General features: G+C 39.1%; 2 protein-coding genes across 2 annotated transcripts; both read left to right on the top strand.

The window, feature by feature from the left end:
* Positions 1 to 1,116: 1,116 nt before the first annotated feature.
* stc1l (stanniocalcin 1, like) lies at positions 1,117 to 4,682 on the top strand. Its single transcript, XM_084745720.1, has 5 exons — positions 1,117 to 1,322; positions 2,378 to 2,520; positions 2,620 to 2,727; positions 2,820 to 2,923; positions 4,238 to 4,682. The coding sequence occupies exons 1-5, from the start codon at positions 1,205 to 1,207 to the stop codon at positions 4,530 to 4,532; spliced, it is 768 nt and encodes a 255-aa protein (XP_084601846.1). The 5' UTR covers positions 1,117 to 1,204; the 3' UTR covers positions 4,533 to 4,682.
* Positions 4,683 to 9,042: 4,360 nt separating this feature from the next.
* Positions 9,043 to 10,940, top strand: hic2 (hypermethylated in cancer 2). Its single transcript, XM_084746671.1, has 2 exons — positions 9,043 to 9,736; positions 9,828 to 10,940. The coding sequence occupies exons 1-2, from the start codon at positions 9,518 to 9,520 to the stop codon at positions 10,938 to 10,940; spliced, it is 1,332 nt and encodes a 443-aa protein (XP_084602797.1). The 5' UTR covers positions 9,043 to 9,517.
* The last annotated feature ends 4,078 nt before the right edge of the window (positions 10,941 to 15,018 follow it).

The following is a 15,018-nucleotide window of genomic DNA, read 5'->3' on the forward strand; positions in this document are numbered from 1 at the left end:
TTTACGTAGACAAGACAGGAAGAGGAAGAGTAACTCACTCAAATAATTTATCATGGTTTTTGTCTGTGATCTAATGCAAAGGAACAGTTCACCCCAAAATCAAAAACACATATTTTGCCCCTGGCCTGTCTTGTTTATCCACGTAGATAGTTTTGGTGTGAGATGCAGTTTTGTATATAAATGTATGGATATGAATGTGTTATATATGTGCATATGTATGGAAATACACACTACTAACAACATTTCCATGGTTTATTTTGTATTTATTTATTTATTTATTTATTTATTTGCATTATGCAGTTATTATTCAGGTCAATAATAACACAATGATGTGTGTATAAACACACACACACACACACACACACACACACACACACACACACACAACACACACACACATTTTACTGCATTATGAGTACTTCTTGATGATGATACTTATATACTTTTACTTCAGTGAAGTTTGATTGCAGGACTTTAGGACTTCAGTTTGGTATCTACTGGAGGATCTGAGTACTTTCTTTCACAATAAATCTGTTCCTGCTGAGTTCACAGTTGACTGAATCACTTCACAGAAAAAAAAAAAACAACAGACGTGACTGGAATCACAAACTGAGGCGTCCTGTTTCCTTCTTGTCCTGCTGCTATTTTTAGAAAGTTACACAAAAAGCCAAAATAAACAGAGATAAAATAATTTATCTCTGTTTTCCATCACTACTGGATCAATCAATAACAAAACACACTGTGGATGAAGATTATTATCATTAAAATCACATTAAAAGTCACTTTATGGACACTTGATTTTTGTATTTTTTGCTTCTATTTCACTTAATCTGCCAAAAACAAATTATTTTTTATTGCCAGCTGATTACATTTGCTGTATATTTTGTTGTTTTGTGTTTTAAAATCCACATACAGTCTAAAATTATCCCGTGATCTCACTCCTGCTCGGAAATTCCGTGTATGTTGCGGTATGTGTGTGGAAATATCCAATTATCCGCATGTGTGGGTTAATGACCTCCTTGAAGAAATCATTACCGGCAGCTCCGCGGGGACGGCGCGCTCTGATTGGTCGGCGAGTCTGGACCGGACCTGATACAAATACCAGGTGTGGACGGTGTGTCGGGCAGGACACCGGCAGCAGGAACGCTGTAAGAACCCGAAGAAACCAGAAGAACCTCATCCATCCGCCCCTGACACTCACACCATGCAGCCCGGCTCCGCTCTGCTCCTCCTGCTCCTCGGCCTCAGCTCCGCCGTCTGCTTCGAGCTGCTGCCCGAGGAGGCTGCTCCCCGCCGGGCACGATTCTCCGCCAACAGCCCGAGTGAGTCCCGGTTCTCCTTAACCTCCATTGTTCAGGAAAAAAAACAACTTTAATCTGTTTAGTACCTTTAATTCATTTGGTTTGATGGAGTGTAACCAAGTAAATTTACTCCTTAACTTAACTTGTACTTTAGGGGAGACCGGGGGCAGTTGTACCTTTTTTCTTCTTCTTTTTTTTTTTTAAATCATTTTGTTCCATAACTCACAGACTACTTGAAATACACTTATGAGAGACATATATATCACTCATTCTCAGGGGTGCAAGTACCTAATTACAAATACAAATACTCAAATTACTGGGGTACTTGTGGGGTACTTGTACTTTCCTGGATAGATTTTCAAGTCTGTACTTTTATTGCATTACAAGATGTAATCTACTTAGTTACTTTTCATTTGCATTTTAGTAGCCAATCAGATTCTCTGATCACACACGGGCCAATCAAAACAAACAAACCAAGTGTATTATAATTTAAGAAATAGATAATTTAAAAAATAGAATATGAAATATTTTTATTTTGTAAATTATCAGTGATTTTCAACTATTGTTTAGGGAAATTTTGCAAAATTTGCAACCCTAGTTTAGAGAACATGGACCATCAACGGTTAAAAGTAATTAACACTCTGAGTAGTTTTGGCATTAATACTTTGTACTTTTACTCAAGTATATTTCCAACATCAGTACTTTTACTTTTAACTGAGTAATATTTTAGCAGTGTAACAGTATTTTCACTACTCTTTCCATCCCTGCTCATTCTTGAGAATTTGGACAAACAAAGTCCTACCAAACAAAATATTATTATCTTGTCTATATTTATAATATTCGTAATTGTAACATCTCTTTAGATGCTGAAAAAAGTTCAGCAGGAAAACTGTTCAAACACTGGCAAACTTTTTATTTTTAGACAAATTCATTAAATATTTTATCTGATGTGTGTCAACCATAACACATAATTCCCGTTGCCTTTATAAATCAAAGCTAAACAAGAATTATGGTTCAAAAATGTGTATTTTGATTAGCATTAAGAGAATTGTGATCAACTTTGTGTGTGTCTGCAGCTGATGTGGCCAGATGTTTGAACGGAGCCGTGGCTGTGGGCTGCGGATTCTTTTCCTGTCTGGAAAACTCAACCTGCGACACCGACGGGATGCATGAACTCTGTGAACTCTTCCTCCACTCAGCTGCTACCTTCAACACAGAGGTGAGTCTGTCTGTCTGTCTGTCTGTCTGTCTGTCTGTCCATCTGTTCATCCATCCACCTGTCCGTCCATCTGTCTCACCTGTATGTGTTTCTCTACAGGGTAAAACCTTCGTGAAGAAAAGTCTGCACTGCATCTCTCAGGGAATCACAGCGAAGGTTTTCCAAACTATCCGCCGCTGCAACATCTTCCAGAGGATGATCGCTGAGGTTTGTCATCTCTCAGAGAAACTCAAGCACAGTAACAACAATGACAACGCTCCTCTCTGGTCTTTGGTCACTGAGTTTTTGTTTCTTTAAAGGTGCAAGAAGAGTGTTACACCAGCCTCGACATCTGCACTGTGGCTCGAACCAACCCTGATGCCATCGGAGAGGTGGTGCAGGTGCCAGCTCACTTCCCCAACAGGTGAGGAGTGATGACACACACACACACACACACACACACACACACACACACACACACACACACACACACACACACACACACACACACAGCAGTCTCTGTCTCACACACTGCAGCCACAACAACACCTGAATATAAAGAGTGAGTCTGCAGCCATGCAAACAGCTCTGAAAAGCTGTACTTAGACACAGCAGTGCTAAATGTTAACATCAGCTATCATCAGTGCTAACATGCTGATGTTCAGCAGGTATAATGTTTACCTCAAAATTATTATAGGTCATACTGATGGAAACATGAACGTCACAACAATCTTTCCAAAGGAGATCGAGAGATGAAAGGCAGAACTGACCAACCAACATCTCCATCAATCGAGCCAGGCTGCTAGCATGGCTAATAAAAGTCTGCTAGCTTGGCAAATAAAATGCAGTGAGCGTGGCCAATAAAGTGCTGCTGACATGGATAATGACGTCTTGCTTGCACGGCTAATAACATTTTGTTGGCATGGCTAATAAAATGCGGCTAGCGTTGATAATAAAATGTCGTTGGCTTTGCTAATAAAATGCTGCTAGTATTGCTTATAAAAAAAAAGTTGTTGGAATGGATAATAAAATGTTGCTAGCATAGATAATACAACTTTGCTGGCATAGCTAATGCTTTTTTTGCAAGTGTAGCTAATAAAACGTTGTGTGCATGGCTAATAAATTTTTGCAAACATGGCCAGTAAAAATTTTGCCAGTATAGCTAATAAAATGGCTAATAAAATGTTGCAAGCATGGTTAATAAAATGCTGCTGCCATGGCTAACAAGATGTTGCTAGCATGGTTAATAAATTGATGTGAAAATGGCTAATAAATTAATTTGAGAATGGCCAATAAAATGCTGCTAGCATAGCTAATGAAATGGCTAATAAAATGTTCCTAGTATGTCTAATAAAATGCAGCCAGTATGATTAATAACGTCTACTAGCAAGCTTGTGTTTATTTAGCTCTCAATGAAATACTGAAACGTATCATTCACTGATGTGGAGCACAGAAGTCACTCTTACATTCGCTGATTGGCTTCTTCATTTGTGCTCCACAATCATTGGCTCATTTACCAGCAGTGTTGTCAGAAACATCCAATCATTTCAAGCAGGTGAACATGGAGGCCATAATTTGTAGTTTTTGGAAAAACTCAGTGTAGCATAGCAGAACTGTCAAAGTGTGCAATATGACGAACCTGTTCTCTGAAGCTTGAGTGCAAAGCTTTTCAGAAAAGCTGAACAGGTGGACTGTTCAGGTGGAGAGTTAAGTTCCTGTCTTCGTGTTTCGTCTCCAGATACTACAGCACTCTGCTGCAGACCCTGCAGGCGTGCGACGAGCAGACGGTGGCGGCGGTGAGGACCGGCCTCATGGCCAGGTTAGGCCCCGACATGGAGACTTTCCTGCAGCTGGTCCAGAACAAACCCTGCTCCACCGGCTCCACCTCCGGCGCTTTCAACAACCCGTCCAGCTGGAGAAACATGCCCGTGTTCAACATCCAGCCCGGCTTCAGAGGCCGGGACCCCACCCACCTGTTCGCCAGGAAGAGATCCGTGGACGACGTGGAGGGAGGGGCCAAAGTCGAGAACTAGATGACGCACAAACACACATGCAATCCTGAATATTGTTTCCACACATGCACACGGATACAAACATGCAGCTTTCTCCTCCCTTTTTCAGCCAAAAGCTTTAGATGGTGATTCAGGGTAATAATTATTTTCATTAAGTTGTTATTATTATTATTATTATTATCATTTAGGGTGATTTGCTCATTCAGACTACCTGATGTCACCGACAAGCTTCACTGAGCACCCTGTGTCAGACATTTGAAAAGAGGCCTATTACAGTGATTATGATTGATATTTATTTTCTTAAACGAGTTAATTTATGAGGCTGTCATGCTGTTATATTTAATGTAGAGTGAGAGGAAAAGAGGCTGTGGGGGTCAGAAGATGCTTTCATGCTGGTCGTGGAGCTCTTTATGCCTCCTGTTAGGGCCTGAGATCACTTTATTAAAGTTGTTTTCAATGAGAGATTACTGTGGTTGTGGTTTATGTTAGAAATAAATGATGTTATACGACTGATTTTGGCTCGTGAGATTTTCTTAATCAAACCTGTAATTATTCTAAGATGAAAGAAGGAATGAATCTACAAAAAATGCACGAATAAAACAGATTGATTCATGGCACTGGTTGACTCATGATGGGCGGGGCGGCTGATTCACCCCCTCTGGTGGCCTCATGTTAGGAAAAAAAATATAGCAAAACTGGTAGCTTCTAAAGTTGATAAAATATGATAAATTGCCCTCTTGAGTGCAGTTCAGTGGACAAAATCTCTATGGTGTTCTTCTAGGACACAAATTGTGGCAAAGTGACCTTTAGGAGTGGTCTTCCAGAGGACAAGATGTGGTAAAGTGCCCTCTAGAGAGCCCTTACAAGATACAAAACATGATAAAGTGCCCGAAACAAATCTTGAAAAATGGAGCTTGAGTGTGTTGGACTGAATATTTTAAGACGTCAGAGAGATGCTCTGGATGTTCTGGATGTTCTGGATGTTCTGGATGTTCTGGGGTCGTGGGTTCAATCCACAAGCAATGTTTGTTGAGTTTTGAAGTACAACACCCAGAGAAAGACTCAAAACCTCTAAGAAGCAGAGTTCAAGAGTCTGTTCCTGTGGCTTGAGATGATAGAGGACTGCTTGGTTGTTCAGAGGATGTGGGTTCAGTCCTCATGAGGATTGGTCACTTTTGAAATCTGTTGTCTAAAGCTCAAAGACGTGCAGCAAAAAGTGTTGGACTGAATGGCTCACGGAGTAAGAGACCTTCTGTGCTGTTTTGAGGATCTGGGTTCAGTCCCTCAAGCAATGAAGGGTGAGTTTTGATGTGCAGAACCTCAAAGTTACTGGGTTCAAAAGTCTGATTCAGAATAATTCTGAGAATGGTTCAATCCTCTTCAGACTCTGTGAATTTTGAAGTCTAACATCTAAAGAAAAGAGAAAAAACCTTGAAAAATTTAGCTTGAACATGTTGGACACTGTAGCTCAAGAACTAAGTTCATGCTTTTGAAGATTTGGGGTCCTGGGTTCAAATCCCAGGAGTGCAACACCTACAGAAAAACTCAGAACCTCTAAATAATGTGACTCATATGGATGTTTGGAGGCTGTGGGTTTGATCCTCATGAGGAAACAGTCAATTTTGTTGTCCAACACCCAAAGTGAAGACTTAAAAGCACTCAGAGGAAAAGCTCTAATGTGAAGCGGACTTGGTGGTGCGTTTGAGTCGGTGAAGCACCAGACGGCACAGTGACCAGGTTCAAATCCTGCCCAGTACCTGGAGCATCAGTCCAGATGTGGTAGGAACTGGCGGAGACTGTATCCCAGAGAAACAGAAACTGTGATGGGAAGGAAAACCATAAACATGAGTGTTTTGCTGCTGCAGCAGGTTGTAAGTTTTGGTCGGGGAGGTAAGGACGACAAACCCAGTGAATTTTCAGCAGCATGTTTTTTGGGTCAGTGATTCTTTTGGTTGTTGAATTTTCCCTTTCAGAAACTGGTGGCTATTAGATTTTCACTTTAAAATACAAACACTGAAATTTAAATACGAGGCATTTTTCTTTGTCGTGGTCAAAAAGCGATGAGCTAAAATTAAGAAATTGCTTCCCTTTTTATGTTTTGTATTACAAAAAAATAAAGTCACAAGACAAGAGAGATGGGAAACCAAATCTGAGACATTTTCATTCACAAGAGCTGCAAATGCAGGATTTATTCCAGGCTATGTTGTGATTTCGCCCATCATCCACATCATTTCTGAAAACTCTGTCAAGCCCAGTAGCATTTAGATTTTGATGCTCTTTGACGTCTGTTCACGCCTGGTGCTTGAAGCTGCCAGAAATGACAAAAAAACTTGAATTACAGCAGTACAGTCTCACTTCATATCACAAATTATGACTGAGTGAAGTCTTATCGAATGTAACATCACAAACTATCCCCTACAGTGATGTTTCAATAATAGAAAAAAAAAAGTCTTTTTCCTTAAAATTCAATGGAATCCATGTGAAATTTTGAGTTATTTTACTGTAAAATTCTGAAGTCAAACATCTCAAAGAAAAGTTGACAGTATGACGATCAGTGACACGATGGCAGTTCTACATTTGCAGCTCTTATTGTGAAAATCAGCAGATCTGGTCTCACATGTGCACATGAGCTGTAGCCGCAGTAGAGTGACTTCATAGGAAATAAGAAAATAAATAAAACAACAACATAAATTTGACTTATTTTGTTTTTGTGTCCTTATTTATCTGATTTTTCTATATAAATAGAGATATAAAAACAATTGTTTTTTTTCAATATTTGATTAATACAGAAAAACAAATAAACAAAATTCTCCCTTTTTTTTGTTTGTTTGTTTATTTTGCTTGTTTGTTTGTTTGTTTTTTAGTTTGCCAGACTGAAATGAATAACTGAATGAGCAGATCTTTTGTTGTTGTCATGTGTTTGTTATAAGCAGTCAGTTTATCAGTTTATCAGTTTATCAGTTCATCAGTTCTCGTCCTCTGCTGCTTCAGTTTGTCTCAACATGTCACAAAGTCAACCTGTGAGGAAGGAGACACGTCTTCATCTGTTCAGAGCTGGTTGGTTCATTCATAATTTAATATTTTATTTTTTAAATAACTGCATATTCAGATCCTTTACTGAAGTAAAAGTACTAATACTTAATACTGATACTTAAAACTGTGACTGTTATATTACTGTATCTGATGATTCTGACTCAGTTTTTAATGTAAAAACAGGATTTTACTGTCGAGGTTGAGCTCATTTTTAACTATTTTGTGTGGAAGTGCAACTAATTTATTACTTTCTCCATTAATCAATTGATTTTTTTGATTGTTTGAGCCTCAAGTGACACTTTCATGATGTTTGTTTGGTTCAAATCATTGAAATCATTAAAATAATTTCGAAGAAAAACAGCAAACCTTCACATTTGAGAAGCAGGAACTAAGAAATGTTTTTACATGTTTACACTGTTACTTAAATATTTATTTATTTATTTATTTATTCATTCATTGTTACAAAAAATACTAAATACTACTCAAAATAGTATAAAGAGTATAAATATAGTAAATTACAGTGACATACAAAAATCCACAGTTTCATTATTTTAAATGAAAATGCTTTGTGTTTGTTGCACATTAAAAAAGTCAGTTAAAAAGAAGATCATTTATATTTTTGGCGTTATATTTCGTGGTTATGATGATGGAAACTTTACTGCTTTTGTCCACAGGAACCTCCAGAATCAGCATCACAATAGCTCCTTGTAGCTGCTTTAAGTATTTTTATGTTTATTTTTTACAGTATATCAGATGTTAATATTTCTTCCAGCAGTGGTTCACTGACAGTAAAGTGAAGCGTTCACTGACTGGATCAGCCTCTCACACAGAAACTCTTACTGGGATTTACTGGATAAAAGCCAGTAACATGTGCATTTCTTAGATTGTTGAAGTTTTCTGTTTCTTTTTAAAAGGCATCAGTGAGATAAGAATATTCAGTATCTGTGTTTGGAGAAAACACACGCTGCTGCTGTACTTATCAGCACAAATATTCAAACTTTTTTTTTCTTGTGAATACCCGACTCATGGTGAGATATGACGGTCGATCTGTGTGAAAATGGGTGGAAAAAATTCACACTGTGCAACCAGCAGTGACAAAGTTTATTAAAATAAGAAATAAAACACAGTCAGATGTAAAGACGTTGATATAAACACTTGCAGTGAAATCTGCTTTTGTGTATTTCTGTAGTTTGTCAGTAGTGTTTGTATTGTGTGAACAACAGTAGGTGTGTGTGTGTGTGTGTGTGTGTGTGTGTGTGTGTGTGTGTGTGATATAGGAGAGCAGGGTGGAGCTCTCTCTCTCTCTCTCACTGATAGTGACAGTAGTCCAAAAATTTGGTCCAGACTGAAATATCTCAACAACAATTGAATAACCTTGAGATTCAGCACAGACGTTCACGACCCCCGGAGGATGAAGAACAGCTGATCCTCTGACTTTTCTTCTCAACAACTATAGGATGAAATACTCTGAAATGTTTCACACACTCACATCCTCCACAGGATAAACTGTAATGACTTCAGTGATCCTCTGACTTTCAGTCTGTTTGTCCAATACTTTAGTTTCTGAACAAATATCTGCAGAATAGGTTGGGTTGGTAAAGTGTACCACCCACAACAAAATAATGATAAATAATCAATTAACTTTATTTACGTAGCACCTTTCATGCACAGAGCACAGCTCAAAGTGCTTTACAGTTTCACAGCAAATAAAAACACAATAAAATTCATCTGCAAAATAAAACAAAAAAAATCAATTTAAGTAGATAGACAAGGAGGAGCGATATAAAAGATCTAGCTCCTGTTCCTGTTGCATTTAAAAGCCCTTCTTGTGAGTCCAAAGGTGTCCAAATTACTGTAACGGAAAACTCTTTCCTACATATAAGCATTTGAATCAAACATTTAATTATGAAGAAGTGTATTAAGTGATAAATTACCTCCTGTTTCCCACGTCTGTGATCCAGAAGTCTTTTGAGATGGATCAGCTGAGTTACACCAAACAGCTTCTGATGCAGCTGAATCTGCAACGATGTGAAGGACGCTTGTGTGACGTGGTCATCGTGGTGGAAAACGTTCTCTTCAGGGCCCACAAGAACGTCCTGGCAGCCTGCAGCAGCTACTTTAAATGTCTGGTCCTGCAGGACAGTCTGATCACCCTGAATACACAGATGGTGAAGCCCTCAGTGTTCCAACAGGTGAGAAACTCAACAAGACACACGATGATTCAGGCGCTTTCTATTCACCTGCAGGTGTGTAATGACTGTGACACTGACCTTTTTTGTCCAGGTGCTAGACTTCATGTACACAGGTCAGCTGTCTGCCTCTCACCACACTACTGACCAGGGTGTGTGTGAGCTCCTCAGAGCTGCTTCCTACCTGCAGCTGTCTGATTTGGCTGCTCTCTGTCTCTGGAAACTCAAACCCTCCTGGTCAGATCACTGGTCTTCCTTAAGCACCAACGGGCATCTCCACGTCAGTTACAGCTACCTGTCAGGATCTGCAGAGGTAGAAAACAGTCATAAAGATTGGGTCCAGAGGCTGGATCTGTCCAAGGAGGAACATGTGTCTGTTGACTCGAGTTCAACTGGTGGCACAGCCAGCAGCCTGCAGCAGAACTCCCCACAATCCAGCAGTAATTCATCTGATCACGTTCGCTTTAACTCCAGCTCAGCTTTCTATAACCGAAGATTAGAGCACACCGAGCACACAAGCACAGGATCCCAGCAAACAACACATAAGAGGCCCCGATCCAGCAGTGAGGATGGTTTGCAAGGAACAAAGAGCCATGGAGAGCTGATCCACGCAGAGTGGAGGGTGACGTCAGGGTTGGAGGACCGTGCCGAGACTCGAGAGGAAGATTTGGTCCTACAGACGAAGCTGCAGATCAGTGAAGAAAGTCAAAGCAAAGACAAGGAGCAGGTCAGCTACATCTACCATCAACCTGCTCTGCACGGTGCTCTGTACATCATGTGTGAGAAAAGTTTCCCAAAGTCAGAGCAGCTTATCGCTCACGTAGACACACACCCTGCTGAGAAACTGAGCATCAAAGATGAGGAGGGAAACCTCATGAAGACTGGAGATCAGAACTCAAAGAATCTGCCATCACAGGACAAGAACGAAAGAACAACCTCGCTTCGTCCTCGGCCGTTCTCCTGCGACATCTGCGACCAGCTGTTCACCCAGAGGGGCACCATGATGCGGCACAGGCGCAGCCACCTCGGGCTCAAGCCCTACGCGTGCGAGCAGTGCGACATGCGCTTCACGCGGCAGTACCGCAAGATAGAGCACATGAGGATTCACACAGGAGAGAAACCGTACGAGTGTCCGATCTGTGGAGGGAAGTTCACCCAGCGACAAAGCATCGTCAACCATTTAAAGATGCACACAAGGGTCTCCTGAGGATAAACCTGGATGATTCCCTGCTACCTCAAACCAGATTCTCTTTAGTGCAATACACACCTCAGGTCATACGGCTTATCCATGGTAAAAGCACAAAAAGCAGGGAAAAATGACCAAATCAACAAAATCCGAGCAAGCCAACATAATCAGGCGGGCAAAAAAAACGTGCCACCTTTTGAAAACTCTGCTGGTGGGACCTGCAGAAATACTTCTCTGCTCTCAATGTTTTTTTTTCACTGTTAAAGGACATTAAATTCTCTGTTCATGTTGAATTTAAACATATATGATGAACCACTAGGATTTGTGACAATTTATTTAATATTATGAGATCCTTTGTATTATTTATATAAGAGAATTTCAGGAAATATACATCAAACTTTAAAGTCTTTGAGCGTAAAAAGTCCCTCCTTTCTTTGAATCAACATGGTTTTATTCTGTTATATATTTATTTATTTACACTAGAGGGCACTTTACTGTGTTTTATCTACTACAGGGGCACCTAAGAGGGTACTTTAGCATGTTTTTTTGAACATAGGGACACAGACATGGATGTAAGTTGGACACACAGCTGTGATGCAGTAATTCTGTATTTTCACTGCTCTGTTTTACACAACCATGTCAACTGACTTATCACTCCTCTTACTGTACCTGGCTGCTCTGTCTGGTATTTGTGGTGTCATTGCAGTAGGTGCTTCACCATCTATGTCAGGGTCTGTGCACAAGCATGCATGAAGGTTTTTTGTACTCTGAGCTCCACAAACAAAGTGCCGCCTGGTTTTATTATATCTGAGAGAAGGCAGACGTCTCTCCGGCTGATATCTGCACAGCTCTGCAGCTCACGCCAAGATTGTGAGATTGTGAGCACAAAACTTGGGAGATTATTTTAGCGTTTTACTGCTCAGTGACGAGGACGGGTGGAGGGAGGGTCCTCTGTGCAGTCAAAGCTGCTGTCTTGGCCTTTGTGTCACTGGCATAAATTTACCATCACTGAGGTAAAGAGATTTTTATTTTGCTGCCTCCAATCATCAACTGAATGAAATACATCATTTTAAAAAATATTTCACCTCCCTCTGTCAGATTCTTCCTAATTATCTCAAGTCAAGCAGTGGTGCTCTTCTTCCTCCCATCAAACATGACGGCCACCGCTGCTGTGAAGAGTTTTAAGGTCAGAGAGGTCAAAGGTCAACACAGCTGGCTGCTTTCTCAGATAACTAGATAACTAAGAAAGAAGAAAAATTTAAAAAACAAATAAAATAACCAAGGAAAAAGAAAGAAAATAAGAAATAAAGAAAAAAAAACAAGAATATCAGAAATAAAAAGGAAAGAAATAAGAAAGAAAGAACGTGCAAAAAAGAATGAAAGAAAACAGGAAAGAGAAAAAATAAGAAAAGGGAGGAAAGAAAGAAAATGAGAGAAAATCAATAAAAATAGAAGGGAAAGAAAACAAAAAGTCAAAAGTGTAGAGGGTAAGAATGACAAACAGGCAATAAAAAACAAAGATATAAGAAAGGAAATACAAACGAAAATGATGCAGAAAATAAGAAAGAAAGGAAAGATGTGAAGAAAGAAAATAAGAAAGAAAATAAAACGAGAAAGAACATGAAAATAAGTATGAAAAGGAAAACAAGAAAAAGAAATCAGAAAATAAAGAAAAAGAAAAAAATAAGAAATAAAGAAAGGAAGAAAACAGGAAAGAAAAAGAAAAGTGGAGAGAATCAAGAAAAATAGGACAAATAAAATAAAAGTCAGTCTGACACTGCTGAAATATTCGCACATTTAATCTGGAAATAAGAAGTTTTCACACATTATCAGAATTACAGCTGTGATCTTAATCTGAACTGGAAATGATGTCGTCACACTCTGAGCAAATACAGACAAAAACAAACAAACAAACAAAGAAAAACACACAAACCGTATATATATATATGTATATATTTTACATATTGACCAACACTTCTGGTTCACAGATAACAGCTGACAGAAATGATAACAAACAAATTTAAACTCGATAAAATCCACAACATTAAAAATGACTTCATCAAGAGACGATCAAAATGTTTAGACGCCGTTAAATGATTTATTCTGTAAATATTTTATGATCACACCTCAGTTTCATGTAAAGACAGCAGCTGCAACATAAAACACAGGAAGGCCGGGATGGATGGACTTACAGCAAGAACACAACACACAAACACAGCATCAATACACAGGAATATATTGCATAAGGTTAGGGTTTATTTTGTCAAGTATTACTACAGTTGTGTTTCTACCGAGGGGTAGGAGAAATGGCTTTTTAGGTATCATCATCATCATCATCATCATCATCATCATCATCATCATCATCATCATCAGTAACACCAAGATCATCCAACAAAACCAGACAGGTTCCATAAAAACCAAAGAGGAATGTTTCCAGACGGGGTTACACAGACTGTAAAGGGTTAACAACATCTGTACTCTGACAGGACAGAAAAACATCTGTAGAGTCTCGACTTGAGACAAACATGCTGTGATGTGGAACGGTCCACTCTCCTCCTATCAGCCTGTTCCACCACAGGAACCCAACATGTCACAGGTTCTGCTTTTATCCCCAACTGTTCCCCGCCCGCCGAGTGATTTTAGTGGTTTGTTGTTGTTGTTGTTTTTTAACAAAAAAAAGCATCATATTGATCAGGTGTTTCCCAAACTTCTTTTCTGAGGACCCACTTTTTTAAAAAGACAAACCATCATGAGCCAATAAGATCAGGCCTAATCGATAAATCTGGTGCATTGTTTTTTATTTCCTCTCACCTGGAAAACAACACAGGACGTTTTAGCCGACGTGCGTTCAGACAGAATTTGTTTTACAGTTTTATTTTTGGGAATTTTTGGATGTGTAGTTTTGTGACTGAGGGTTCATTAAACTTCTCAAAAGTAAAACTCAAACATTTCCAAACACTTTCAAGGTACCTGAAACAAAACTTTTCTGACTCTCGAAACCTTCGTCATCACAACTGATGATGATAGATTCAAGTGCAAATTTCTTTATCCACGCAGCAAACAATGTATGTCCTTTTTTTAAATCAGCTGATTATTTAATGTTTGTTAGATTCTAAAGGACTAATCAAGCTTTTGGTTTATATGAGCGACTGTGTAGATCAAGCACCAGATTCCTAACCTAACCCAAAAATAACTGTTAAAATTAAGAGTTTTCCAAACTTTCAAGGATCTGTAAAAACCCTGTGAAGGTGAGACCCGAGAGGCACAAACTGGGGCTGTATCAGTGCCACATAAACACACCTTACAGGTAAACCCAAAACTATCTGGTTTGTCAAACACAGCGGAAACAAAAAGCAGAACCCAGCAGCAAAGCCTCGCAGATTCTCAAAAAGTTCAGGTTCAACGGCTCGTTGAGTTCCTGTAGTGGAACAAATGCGTCTAAATAACCAGTTTGAGCTAAAATGTGAGGAGAAGATGTGCGACGTGATCGTCTTTTATGATAAGCATTAATGTAGCACAGTTAAAAGTTTTTAAAATCTTCTGATAAATATTATATTCTTCACATTTAACTCTACAAGTTCCACATGAATCACAGAAAAACACCCGTGATCCTGATGTGATTCTACAGCAAATATTATACAGTAAATACTACAGCATAATTATGTTTGATTCTCTAAATACCATCTACAGTCTACTGTTTGATTAATGCTGATTGATTCCTGCATTGATTGTTGATCTATCTAATGACGCCGGCTTGAGTTCTACTAAATCAAAAACACTGTGATTTTATTGATCAGTTTAATCTCTCGTTAATGACGTATAATCTCTGTTTAAAGTCTTGATCGTAGGCAGGTGAAGCCAGTGAATACTGTGATCTATAAAGTGCATAAAAGTGGATTAACAGCATAGAAACACGATGAGAACAGCTGCTTCGACAAACACTGTAAATATGGCTCCCTTTATGGCCGTCCTCCTCTAGTGTGACAGTTTAGTTGGTGTTTTTACTGAGTAACAAATAACAGCATCAAGAAGAAAATACTTAAAGGGTGAGTCGAATACCTCTTTTGGTAAAAGTTTCTCGTTCTTTAGTCTCAAGTTA

Source organism: Lutjanus erythropterus, chromosome 20 (assembly GCF_056507025.1).
Source record: "Lutjanus erythropterus isolate fLutEry1 chromosome 20, fLutEry1.hap2, whole genome shotgun sequence".
Classification (NCBI taxonomy): domain Eukaryota; kingdom Metazoa; phylum Chordata; class Actinopteri; order Lutjaniformes; family Lutjanidae; genus Lutjanus; species Lutjanus erythropterus.

Excerpts from the sequence above, each read along its gene's own strand:
- hic2 (XM_084746671.1), top strand. The coding sequence starts at position 9,518 with ATGGATCAGCTGAGTTACACCAAACAGCTTCTGATGCAGCTGAATCTG. Across the intron at positions 9,737-9,827 it reads AGCCCTCAGTGTTCCAACAG|GTGCTAGACTTCATGTACAC; the intron begins GTGAGAAACTCA and ends TTTTTTGTCCAG.
- stc1l (XM_084745720.1), top strand. The coding sequence starts at position 1,205 with ATGCAGCCCGGCTCCGCTCTGCTCCTCCTGCTCCTCGGCCTCAGCTCC. Across the intron at positions 1,323-2,377 it reads ATTCTCCGCCAACAGCCCGA|CTGATGTGGCCAGATGTTTG; the intron begins GTGAGTCCCGGT and ends GTGTGTCTGCAG. Across the intron at positions 2,728-2,819 it reads TCCAGAGGATGATCGCTGAG|GTGCAAGAAGAGTGTTACAC; the intron begins GTTTGTCATCTC and ends GTTTCTTTAAAG.